Source organism: Haemaphysalis longicornis, unplaced genomic scaffold (assembly GCF_048455015.1).
Source record: "Haemaphysalis longicornis isolate Haplotype H1 unplaced genomic scaffold, Haemaphysalis longicornis Haplotype H1 scaffold_7, whole genome shotgun sequence".
Taxonomy (NCBI): domain Eukaryota; kingdom Metazoa; phylum Arthropoda; class Arachnida; order Ixodida; family Ixodidae; genus Haemaphysalis; species Haemaphysalis longicornis.
Window position 1 is genome coordinate 37118719 of NW_027526422.1, and position 13067 is coordinate 37131785.

The 13067-nt window shown below is 47.9% G+C and overlaps 1 protein-coding gene across 2 annotated transcripts in view; it reads right to left on the minus strand.

Moving 5' to 3' along the window:
- Positions 1–548: 548 nt before the first annotated feature.
- LOC144147403 (lachesin-like) overlaps positions 549–13067 on the minus strand; it is a 164723-nt gene continuing 152204 nt past the window's right edge. For both annotated transcript variants that reach the window (XM_077679527.1, XM_077679528.1), the window contains 4 exons: positions 12636–12923; positions 10058–10141; positions 3750–3821; positions 549–767 (listed from right to left, as the gene is read on the minus strand). In XM_077679527.1, the coding sequence (XP_077535653.1) occupies positions 679–767; positions 3750–3821; positions 10058–10141; positions 12636–12923 (533 nt within the window). In that variant the 3' untranslated portion in view covers positions 549–678. The remainder of the gene's footprint in view (positions 768–3749; positions 3822–10057; positions 10142–12635; positions 12924–13067) is intronic.

Below are 13067 nucleotides of genomic sequence, written 5' to 3' on the forward strand. Positions count from 1 at the left end.
TAGCTAATGCTTTCGCGTTAGAAAGATTACGCGGGCTGCTCAGAAGCTTAGAAACCTAGTTAGACCTTCTGCTCTTCTGCTGTTTATCCATCTGTTGAACTTCGCGGCTGCGCCCGCCGCCACTCAACCAGCTCCCCGGACAGCGCCACAAGAAGCTCGTTCCGCTCGCTGGACGTCGCCAGGAGCCTCCTATTCGCCCTTGTTCGTTACTTCACCTATCAAGGCATCTCGTCTTGCACTTTCACGCCTGCCCTGCATTAGCGCTGTTTTTCTTTCCCGGACAGGGGGCGTTGCCCCATCTTTCCTCAGAGCCCTCCTGCGGCGCTTCTTCCTCACTGCTAATATCCTTCCACGCCGCGCGATGCCCGGCTCGCGCTCTGATTTTCTGCGCGATTCTACATACTTTGCCTGCAAATGAAGTTTTGTTTTCAGAGTAAGCTCCAGCTCTGGTTCAGCTGCTAATCAAGAAAAAGCCACAAAATTCGCGTGCAACTGGCAACTGCCCGTCGCTCATGGAGACAGGAGGAAAACGAACATCTAGGATTTTTTTAATAAACACTAAAACAAAAGAGCCCGTAGTCATCGTCGCTGTGTCCAGTGTCCGCGCACCAACGACTAGAGCACAGGGCTGCTATAACCTCTTTCATGCTGCTGCACACACACAGTTCGTCACTGGCATCAGTTCGAACACCGAAGTGTCACGGAAACCAGGATGGCCCCCATTGTCACGGGAAGGCCGGCAGACGCCAGGGAGCCATCGCTTGTGTCTGGAAAAGAAAGGAAGGTGCTGAAGGTCAGAGTAGAGAAGTCGAGTTACACATCTTAGCTTGGCTCACCAGTCCCGAAAAAAAGTTTTTCAAATCGACGAACTTGAAGCTTCGTTGAAAACCATTACAGCAGCTGCACCCAACAAGCTAAATTTTGTAGGGATTTTCCCTTGTGAACTCTCGTGTCGCGCCGCCCAACCATTTAGGCCACCCCGCGCGGGCGACCAGCGCCAGCTATCGCCGGTCGTCCGAAATGGACTGTCTGTAAAAATATTGGTTGATCCTTCTTTCATAGGATCGGTAAAACACGAGAGGGAAATGTGCCTTCACAGGAGCACTTGAATGTTAATTCTGCATCGATATGAACTCGCACATCGTTATTTGTATTTCGTCGGTATGGCACCGTTAGACGCATCAACATTAGACACTGGATTGCACGCGCCGGAGCATTGCGCAAATCCAATTGAAACCCTAGGCACTCGCAAACCGTGCGAACGAAACCGAACGGGTTGTCAGCGAATCGTTTGGTGAAGTCACGATCCGCTACAGCGACAGGAGCATGATTTGCGGGTCGGCAGCAGTCTTGTGGGTGTGCTTGGCGAGTGACGTCCTGCCGGCGGGTCGCTTCCTCAAAAGTGCGACCACATTAGTGCTGATCCGTGGCGTGTACGCCAGACGCTTGCGTTGCGAAACTTGTGGAACGCGGCGGCGGCGTTGCACATGCTGAGCGGCGTTTCACATAAGCGGCGGAAAGAGTGCCTCGATGCGCGCGCGCGCGAGCATCAAGGCACCCTAGCGGCGGACGGATAAAGGCGCCAACTATCGGCGCTCATTATTGTCATGACGCACTACTTCGCTTCGGCTCTCCTAGAAAGCAGCACCATCTGAATGGAGAACTTAGAGGGAAGGCCTAAAGGCGCGTTCGTACACATATCGGGGCATGACTTCATGGCTCAGTTGGGAGAGCGCTTCACACCTCCCATTGCGGCCCGACTCATCGTGGGCTCGAATCCTCGCGCCGCCGCGTCAATAGAACTTTTTCTGGTGATGTCATATCCATGATTTATATGACGTCGGTGAGGTTTGAGTACCCCGGCATAAAAAATGTTCGTGTTAAAAATTGGCTGGCGATTACGATACTCCCTAATGCGATATTTGGGCACGGCAGCAGTGCGCTGAGGCAGCACTCACTCGTGGGTTTTCTCGACGGCAGCGATGATGAGCCCCTGCGTCGGCGTCACGAAGTGCGTCTCAGGAAGTACTGCGAACTGCGTCTTAAGCGAACGCACATCATAAGCCGTTCTATGTACATAGTGCGTTTTTCGCCTGCGAATTCGCTGGAACGAACATTCGCATTCGCGAAGTTTGCAATGCCTGGAAATGTCGTCTACATGGCCTGCGAATGGCACGATTTTTGCATTTCAGAGGCATATTGTTTGAAGACTGAATTAAGTCTGCCGCAAGCAAAGCTTGTTGTGATTAAAAAAAAAAGGTTTTATTGTACTTTCTGGGCTAGTTGTTTTAGACTGTTTTGCAGTAAATATGATTTTATTTGCGATTTCATATAAAAATCACCAATTATTTGTCAATGTACGCGCACATACCAGAGAAGACAAACACAGCAAGCAACCCTGGGTTCGCTTGTTTTGTGTGCCTACTGCCTAGCACATTTTGGTGTACCACGGACGGTTCTTGATGGGTTCTTCTGCACTACTTCCCTGCTGTGATGACCGCCACTCGCGCGGACACCGATTAAGCATCCGTTGAAAACGGCGTGCGACATCGTGTCGTGAACGCACGTACGTTTGTTTTGGTGCGCCCGCGCTTATGCTGCACTCGTACAAGCGACGCCATCTGTTTGCTAAGTGTGCAAATGGTGATGCCGTGACGTTCCCCTAGCTGTGTTCCTATTGGCCGCAGGTCCGGCCCCTCTACGCCGCACGACCGGCGTTCGCGGGGGACGCTCGACCGTTCAAAACATTTGGCACTTTGCCTCACCAACGAGAAAAGGCCGTTTCACCGCACGAGCGGCGCCGAATCGGCGAATTCGCGTGGAAAATCGCACTATGTAGAACGGACTATAGTCAGGTGCATGCCCCCTCACGTGTTCACCCCAGCGTCACGCCGTTGAGCGCCTCGTGTGGACACAGCATACTGCCCCCTCCCCTCCCCCACCGCATATTTTCGGAGAGCGCTGGCTCGCGCCGCCACGGCAAACCCCTCCCAATTTCACGACACTCCCCTCCTTTGCTTTTTTTCACCACTCGCTTTTTCTTTCAGTCGCCGGTCCTGCCATCGTTCAGTCAGTTACGCCGACAACGTCACTCAGCCCAGAGACGGCCGTTAAAGGTCTGCGGTCTAAAGGATGTGGCAGAAAACAGCGCAGGGGTGGTTCCGCTCCGGGGAGTGGTCAGCGGAGCGATCGTCAGTGGGGCAGTCGTCAGCCGAGGGAGTATCCATCCAGCCAAGGCCCAGGCGCTGCCAGCATCCTCGGATTACGGCAGCATGCGCACGACCCCTTCTTCCGCCGTGATGTGAGATGACCGCTTGCCGCTTCTGTGCCCTTGGCTCTTGTTTTCGCTCGACTGCCCCACTTTGTGCTCCTTTCACGCTGCTTAAGTAAAGCCTGCGTTCGCATTGCAACGTTCTCTGCTGTAATGTTTTGGCGAGGGTGTTGCCTGAACCCCTTCGGTGGGCACGACTACCTGCAATTTGTATTTTATTGCCTACCATCTAAACGTTTAGTTGAGGACATTCACTGGCTGCAGCGGGTTAAAACGTGACATTTATTTAACCGACTAAATTTAATACCGAAGCGCAGTTTGCCTCTTTTTGCTCGAAAGATTTCGTGAGTAGTTTGTCGATAAAACACCGGACGACGATTCTGCCTGAAATAATTTAACGAAAATTACAACATCGTCAGAACAAAAACTTATTTGCTCAGAGACGGAACTATGGAGCAGATGCTGCTTTTGAACCTACCGAGCCTTGGTATCCTGTCTTGAGATTCCTCCTCTTCTGAAAACGTGTCTTCGGATGCGAAATATTTCCCATCTGAAAAGTGGACAATGGTATACGGTGAAATAAATAGCAATATGGTAAGCAGTAAATTTTGCGCATTCACAGTATCGTGCTACCTGCGTCGTCACTTTTGGACAGACAAGACTTCGTTATGAATGCGCGCCGATTATTGATCAAGATCACTGGGGAGAAACTAACGCCGCTTTTGCTTCCTACTGCGCTGAAGATGCGATACGTACGTTGATAGATGTTCGCAAAAACAGAAGCCTTCAGTAGCGCTATTTGATGTGAACACCGCCGGCGAATAGCATCTGATGGAAGGGGAACTCTGATGTCATGTCTACAGTTGATGGCCAGATTATTCACAAGCCTAATAACCATTAAGGGCCTATACTGGGCTCAAATCCAATTCTGGGACAGTAATCACCTCTAGCGCCACTCCTTCGTTCACAGCTGTAAGCCGTATACTTCTCTTCACCGAACATCTGGCGACGTTAATTACGGCGCTAAACAAATCGCTCATTTTAACACGAAAGTGTTTTATTTCAGGATGCATGAGGATTTCAACGACGTGATATTTATCACGGAAATTACGCCAGTACAACGAAACAAACGGCCTGCAAAGGGTGCACCCCTGCGCAGAGGGTCTTCTTGCGGGGAAGCAATCTTTAGCACTAAACTTAAGGTTGTTCGTTTTCGGGTTTTATGTTTTAACACGAAAGTGTTTTATGCCGGTATAAACCGAGATTTCACTGACGTCATATCTGTCATAGAAATGACGCCAGTACGCCTTTGCAGAAGCAACCCGCCAGCACGACGTTGCTCGCCAAGTACACCTACAAGACAGCCGCCTTCTTGCAAATCATGCTCAGCTGCAGATTTCGCTGCACTTTTCACTTTCGTGTTTTACCGATTCCTATGACAGGAATACCCCGCAGTTTTTTTATAGAACTAGGATTGTGCAATTCCCGACATTTTTGACGATTCGAAGTTCAGCACATGCTTCGGAACAAATATAAGAGAGAAAACGCATTTTGCCTGCAAAAATCGTTCGTGCTTCCCAGGGGCTCCTATGGCACCACGCTCTAATCACGTGATAACAAGCTTGGTAGACGGCAAAAACATCGGTCACTTCGAATCGGTCTCATGAGTGAATAGTTACCTTATTTCAGTTAGATGAAGACCCATCAATACAGATAGATCTTTACGAAAATTCATCGAAGAAAAGTCGAATTCTTCCTCATTCTTCTTTTATGTAGTCATTTACCTTTTCTACCATATTACAAATTATCTGTAAAAATAGCGTACGTCAGGCGAAGATCACGTAACTGTTTCAGGAACAATCACTTTTATTAGTAGCTGAGCTAATGTTTTAGCGAAACCATCAGGACAGAGAAATTTCGTATGGGCAGCATTTCGACACAAGTAGCGGCAACTTCAAAAGTCGGGAAATAGCTCTTCGAATTGCAACTCAAGCCCTCTTAGCGTTTTCCAAGTACATTTGAGTGAACTGATCGTCTTGGCTATCAAAGTTAGAACTCTTTTACGGTGTATTTGTGTAGAAAGAATAGAAAAAATATGTTAACTTCTCATCCGATGGATCTGATCAGAACATGGAATATGATATCATGTGATGGGTACATGTACTTGAGCACGAAGAACTCACACTCTTGGGCTGAAATAATAATAAAAAATGTGCATCCGCACGTCCAATTGTATACAAAGGGAAAAGGTTGTTTTACTCGCCTCAAAATTCAAATTCGTGGCTATCTCACCTTCACGACAACCCCGTTGTTTCCGCTCAAAGTACGTAACTCCCGCTTATGTCCTCCGTTTATGCCGAGCTCTAAGAAATCAGCCCCAAAACTCTCCCGCCGCGATATATTTTCAATCGCAGCTCTAACGAACTATTTCCACGCACGCCCTGGGACTAAGCTCTGCTGAGAGGCCAAGATTCCTTTTATTTTTCTTGCCACTTGCTGCGGCCTTTGCCTCTCTCGAGGACTGAAACTAAGTGACGTGTTAGGCCTCTGGTCTAATCCGTCCCGAGTAACAAATGAGCTATTGACTTTCCTGCGAAATACAGGATTTGATCAGTCTCTAAACAAGGTTTCACAAGATTGCCCATCATCGTCACCATAGTCATCATCATGACCTTCGTCAAATCCATTTTTTTCTTACTAAGGCGCCTACCTTGGCGCCTAGCTTGCTGCTCCGCATGTAGTACAGCTAGTGTAGCACGCTAGGCGCCTTTTCCAGGATAACCTAACCAGCACCATTAAAGACCATCTCTCTCTCTCTCTCTCTCTCTCTCTCTCTCTCTCTCTCTCTCTCTCTCTCTCTCTCTCTCTCTCTCTCTCTCTCTCTCTCTCTCTCTCTCTCTCTCTCTCTCTCTCTCTCTCTCTCTCTCTCTCTCTCTCTCTCTCTGATGATGATGATGATGATGATGATGATGATGATGATTCCTATTGGTTTCCCCTTTGAAGCGGGGTGATGACATGTCATCTTACCAAAAAGGACTAATATAACCATGTTTTACACTCTTGGTTTAATACTAGCGCTGCTTATGGCAGGCACTAAAGCTTATTAGGCCCGAAATACTTTCTTTTCCCTGTTACAGGTGGTAACTGTCCTAGGCAATATTCCCCTCTCTGCTTTTCGTCCACCAGCATTCTAATCTTCTTTTCGTCCCCTCGACAGCCTTGAAGTTAACTTCCTCTCTGATACCCTTAAATCCTAGGGCTTCTGAAAGCCCAATATTCCCTTCATGTAGATTTGGATGGATACCCTCACATTCTAACACTATGTGCCGCATAGTTTCTGTTTCTTTTCCGCAGACCACACATACCCCATCATTTTGTGAATACTTCCCCACAAAACTCTTAGTTCGCAGGCAACCTGCTCTAGCCTCAAAAAGTAAAGCACTGCCCTGGGAATTATCGTAGAAATTTTCCTTTCTGATGTTCATCTTCTCAGCCCTGTACATCTCTAACGACGTTTTAGCTTCCATTTTTTCCCTCCATTTATTCGTTTCAATCTGCCTTGCCTCTTTTTTGGTTACCTTGGCTGTTTTGGATTCCCCACTGTTCTTTCCGTATTTCATCGTTAGCCGTCTAGTCTTCCTTAACTCTTTCGCTACCACAGAAAATTGACCAATTTTGGGGGGTCCAAGAAAACATTTTTTTTTCTGCTAAAAAATTATTTAGGCCCTAATTGCAGGAGCACAAAATGCAGATTATTTAACGGCCTTTCCAATAACACCAGTTTTTTAAAGGTTTTCATATATCATAGTTGTGAAAAAAAATATCAAAATCAAAAGTTTTGTCAAGTTGTCGAAAAAAATGATAAAAAAGGAGTTGTGTATATCAAACCATCGGTAGTAGAAAAAAATTAGAATATACATTTTGCAGGGAAACATTTCAAAAACACACCCTAAAAAAAATGTCGACTTGCGCGGAACAGTTTTTCAGATATAAAAAAAAATGTTAGCACGCACGGTGCTCGTGTCATGCGGTGAAGCCCAACCTCTAATTCAAACTGTTCAATTTTGGGTGGTTCCTTGGAATAAATCTGGTGGTTTGACGTTATCAGAGGCACGAATTTGCCCCCACATAACGTAAAAACATCTTGTCAATGGCTGACTTTGCATTTACAGCGAGCACAATATTTGTGACAAGCACGCGATGCAGAAAAAAACATGCATGAAGTTGAAAACGGAACGCCGTGGCTGATGTTTGTTGTCGTTCACGGTCAGTTATCTCTCAAAACATAAAGCTGAGCTTTATTATCATCTTCTTACTCGCAATTGTAGCCTTGCTCGCAAAAATGAGGTACGATGAGCTAAAATCGTCCCCTGCGATCTTTGGCCGAGTAGCAGTCGCGCGCTAAAAAAGATCAGCACAACGAGCCTCCTCTATTGCAGCGCCACTTAACATTTTTCAAATGAAACAGTACAAAAACTTATCAGAGACTCCGTCCGAATAGACAGTTCAACTAAGCAGCAACATTAGACACCCGGATATACCCTCGCATGAAAACGAAACTGGAAGGCGAACAGCTGGCAGTGTAAGGCCGGTTTGAAGCGCTGTCCTCGGCGGAACAGATATCTGGCGACTGGGTGTGACCTTTTGACTTGCATCTGAAGTTCTTATCGCAGAAATCGGGTTAGGGTGGGGGGAAATGAGGAGCGGCGTGCTTTGTTCGAGGATCAGTCGCGGACGCTTCAGGCGCCATGACAGTTAGCCTTGAAGTTGGGTAACTGCGTAGTTGCGCTAAATATGAATTTCGCGATGCAGAAACGAAACCGAAACTGTTGTAAACTTGTTGGGAAACGTCCTGGGGTAAGTAGAACTACCAGAGTACTTAGGAAAACTTGCGCAAAGGCAATAAAACTACCTAAAATCATAAAGTAGCTTTGCAACCAGGCACTGCTTGACATTTTCAGCCGATTTCTGGGATTATTACTGTCAGAGCGTGAACCTGACGATTGAAAATCGTTTGCTAGTTCCCCATTCACGCCCTGATAGCAAAAAACAAGCGCTGGTGCAGAGTAATTACGAGTTGCACGCATTCTTCGTTGGTAGCCTTCAGGCGCGATGACCACGCCCCTTTTCCACAACCAGGTGATTGAAAAGCGTGTCAAAAATCACGTTTCCGTTGCAAAAATGAAAACAAAACTGATTTTGAAAGGCCATTTTCTGATCTAACTCCGAACAGCTTTACTTGTTCGAGAAACGCCTGGAACGCTATGAAAAGGCGCTCCCAAAAATATCGATCAAATTGATCGATTTTGATAGGCGCGGTAGCGAAAGAGTTAACCACTGCGTGTCCACGCTTTTCAAGTATAGGTACCTAAAAACCTTAGCTGCCCACCTTCGTTGATCCATTGCCCTCAACCTCATCTCAAAGCATATTTTACTCTGAGCTTCTCTAACTTCAAACGACGCCCAGCCCATATCTCCCTGAACTGCTTCGTTAGTTGTTTTTCCATGCGCGCCTAAGGCCAAACGTCCCACCGTTCTCTGGTTTACTTCAAGGCCTGATAGAACGTCTGATTTTAAGCAGAGTACAGAATTCGCAAACGTGAGACCCGGAACCATTACTCCTTTCCACATTCCTCTTACTACTTCATATTTGTTATACCCCCACAGAGCTCTATGCTTCATTATAGCTGCGTTTCGCTTTCCCTTAACCTTAAGTTGCTCCTCGTGAGTACTTAAGTAGTTATCCCCTTCGTTTATCCACACTCCCAAATATTTATATTCCTTCACTCTAGGTAATTCGCCTTGCTGGATAGACACTACGTCGGTGGTAGTGTCATTGAAAACCATTATTCCTGATTTTTCTGCACTGAAATTTGACCCGAGGTCAGTGGCTTCCTGGCCGCAAATATTTATTAGCCGCTGCATATCGGTTTGGTTATCAGCTAAAAGAACAATGTCGTCTGCGTATAACATTCCCGGAATATGCTGTTGTACCACTTCGCATTGCAGCATATGGGTTAGGCTAAACCCCAATTGACTTTCTTCCAGTTTCTTTTCTAACCCTGCCATGTAAAGCATGAACAGTATTGGGCTCAAAGGGCATCCCTGTTTCAGTCCCCGATGGATGTTGACCTGCTGGGCGCATTTCTGTCCTTCCCAAGTAAGGTGCACTCTATGGTGCACAGTTAAGTTGTGGCCCACATGATAGACATGTGATACAATGGCTTGGCGTGAAACAGCGCGAAAAAACGGGACGACAGTACTAACGCAGACACAGCGCTTCGTCAATGTTAGTTCTCTTGTCCCGTGTTTTCGCTCTCTTTCACGCCAAGTGATGTGCCAACAGGCCCACCTTCAATTCTTATTACACAAGGGCTTTCACGTCTTGTCCTGTCTTGTATTCCTACATTTACGATTTCTTTTGTGGAGGTAGTACGAACAGTTGTGGTTGTTAATTAAGATTGTAATAAATGTTGGCGGCACTTGTACAGTCGTCAAAACTGTTAACAACAACAAAACACGAGGTGGCTGCCTACGCACAGAGTGGCAGCTCACGATCGCTACAGCCGCATCTTTGGCGCCTGGTTATCCGCACTCACGATGCTGCCCTGCTGCACTGGGGTGCTTCAGCGCATGCGCACAGCCTGGCTTAGCAGCCCGAGCGCTATCGTAAGCTGCTGCTCTGTGCATACGCTGGTACCTCGTTCTTTGTTGTTGTTAACAGTTTTGACGACTGTACTTCGCAACCAACAACTCTGCTTGAAATACATTGAGGGACAGGCTTACCGTGATAGGAACTTCGGCCGTAAGGGTGCCTGTCAGCTTGATGCGGATCCAAGCTTTGTTGCTGTCGAGAATGTGGTGAGAGCTCTGCGGGGGTAAGAGGAGCAGAGCAAAGTTAAAATAGCGACACATGGAATAGGAAACGAAGGAAGCGCAGGCGAAAAAGTTGGGCACGTTTGAAAACCCAGTGCTGGCCTTAGTTTTACAGCCATGCGTGATGCTTGCCTGCCAAACTATAACGCGCAAACGTGTTTTAGTCTAGTTTTAAAGCGAAGCTCTCCATGTCTCACTGATGGCGTATGTCGCGTCGAAAGCGTACTGCAGGAAAGCCAGCTGTATCTGACCATGGTGATTATCATGGGTGGTGACAAAAAAGAACGCTTCCTGTTGTCGGAATCGAACCTCGGTCCATCGCGTTATGAAGCCGGTGTCTATCCGATTGCACCATTACGACACCCTTGAGACAGTTTGTATTTGAGATGGGTGCATGGACGCGCAAAATTACACAGAAAAGATCATGCACACCTCCGTCTAACGACTATGGTTGAACCGGAAGATTTCTGCGTGCGAAATCAAATGGGAGGGGGTGAGAGTCAAAGCCGCTTCAATCATAAACACGAACTCCGTGCCAGTAAAATTCGAAGCTCAAGGAGTCAAAGTCTAAACCGTCTGCGAGTCGAAGTCCAAACTGACACGGCGATCAAGGAATCGTTCACGAGAATGCTTCACGTTCAACCATCGTCGTCGTTAAACGGATGGGTGCACGACTTTTTGTATCCTACCATTCATGTGGCGAGTATGAGCAAGGCTTTGGTTCTACTGCTCCCACCCGTGCATATTGCTATGAAACTCATAATTATCGAACGTGCTAGCGCAATAGCAAGGCCAGTCGCTTCGAAACTTATGCCGGAAAGAAATTAGAAGAGGTCATTAGCAGTTATATATATAATCTGGTGCCCGAGATTTTTGTGCGTTTGTCTGGTACGCGCTCACGGATGTTGCCAAGAGAAATCCATGCGGGAGGACGTTCTGAGTATAGGAGAATGACGCAGTCCATTCCTCATAGCACGTTGCGGACTGCATAAGATTGGTACGTCGGTCACGGATACACAGACAGGCCGAGCGATCATATACCACCGCAAAGGTAGTCGATTTATTCTATTAAATACAATTTGCAAATGCTCCACCTCAGAATAGGGCATCATACATTTTTGTTACATGACTGGTTGGGCCCTACAATCCTTAAAGTGCGTGTTCATGGGCACCTGGACACCTGAACGAGGTATCGCTGATTTTTCCGCAATTCGGTTAGCCACAATTTGCTCGCGGAGTGATCACGCTTTGTTGCCGCCTTTTTGAAACTGCCGCGTTATGGTTGTACTGACTGACGGCACGGAGAGCAGATACTCCGCGAGAGCGAATTGTGGGGAAATACCCGGGTGGAGTTTTTCTGCGGAACCATATATGCCTCTCGCTGCTTGCTATGGGCCGGTGCCGCTTAACTTTCTTCACTGTAGCAACACGACGACACCGGAAGGCGCACAGGCGACACTCAGTTGTTTACAAACGTTGTTATTCAAAACGCAGTCAAAAAATTGCCCAAATGAAAAAGCCCCTTTTGTGTGATTGAAACGCTTCTCTGAAACCCGTTTCGGGTGCCCGTTAAAGGGATTCTGCAACACTTCATTCAACTTTTTTTTGATATCTTAAATGCCTGTAGAACGTAGCCAACCAACGCATTCAGTACGTAGATTAGGGGTCGCGAAGTACCTAAGACAAAAATTACTGCTCTACGCCCGTCAGATAACTTGGAAACTTGCTCAAAAGATACTTCTCTGAATCCAGATCTTGGCATTCTTCGGCCTCTGGAATTACGCCATTACAGCGGTGTAGCGATAATTGGCGGGCTTTCCTTCAGTTGCAGCAATGAACGCGTTCGGTAGCCACTTTAAAAAGAAAGCCACAAAAGCAAAGCAGAAACGGAAGGAATATCTGTCGCGACGAGCAAATCACGCAGTGCCGCTCCGTGCTGGCGATAACTGTAGCTTTCGCAGTGCTTCCAGACGGGAAAGCAGGAGCGAAAGCGTTTATCGGGGGCGGTATTCTCGTGTCTTCTCCGTTTTGTGTCCGTATCAAAAGTGCCCGTTTTGAGCAAGCCCTGAGTGGCCAAAAGCGAACACCCGGATGTGACGCCATGCAAGCACGGCGGAGCTATGAGCCGCGGCTTCTCGTAACAGACGATTTGGAGCAGACGATTTTTCGTCGCCTTGTTATTGGTTCGCTGGCGGAGCAATAAACACATAAACGATAGTTTGAAATAGGTTTAGTCGTCTGAAATGTGTTTACAAGAACCGTTGCGCAAAAGTCAACCCGAAGCCCGCCTACAACTGAAAATACGTCACAACAAAACGGAAGCAAAACGGATGTTTTCAAAACGGACAAACACGAGAATACCGCCCCAGAAGTGTTGCACGGACGCAAAACGGACGTTTTCAAAACGGACAAACACGAGAACACCGCCCCAGAAGTGTTTCAGAGTGGCAGAATCGAGCAAGAGTGGCAAGCCGCCTGTGCCGCGCACCGTAGAGCTTGACGGAGCCCTCGGTGGATCCGAGCAGGTTCTCGGAGAGGCAGCGGTAGGCGCCGAAGTCCCGCTCGCGCAGCTGGCGCACGGTGAGCTGCATGTGCGCCTTGTAGCCGCCCTTGCGCACGCTGAGCGAGAACTTGTCGTTGTCCAGGAAGATCTTGTGGCTGTCCTTGGCCCAGTAGTTGACGGCCGGGGGGTACGCCTCGCTGTGGCAGTCCAGGGTCACGTTGGCCCGCTGCGGGGCGCCCACCAGCTGCAGCGGGATCCAGATCACCGGGGGGACTGCGCCGTGTTGGGCCGGTGGAAGGAAGGGGCAGCGAGACAGGCCCAGCTGATGTTACGCGAATCTTTTAAAATATCCTCGCGGGCAAGCACATGGCGAAACACGCACGGTTAAATCCCCTTTTCAAGAAATGGATGCCGCCC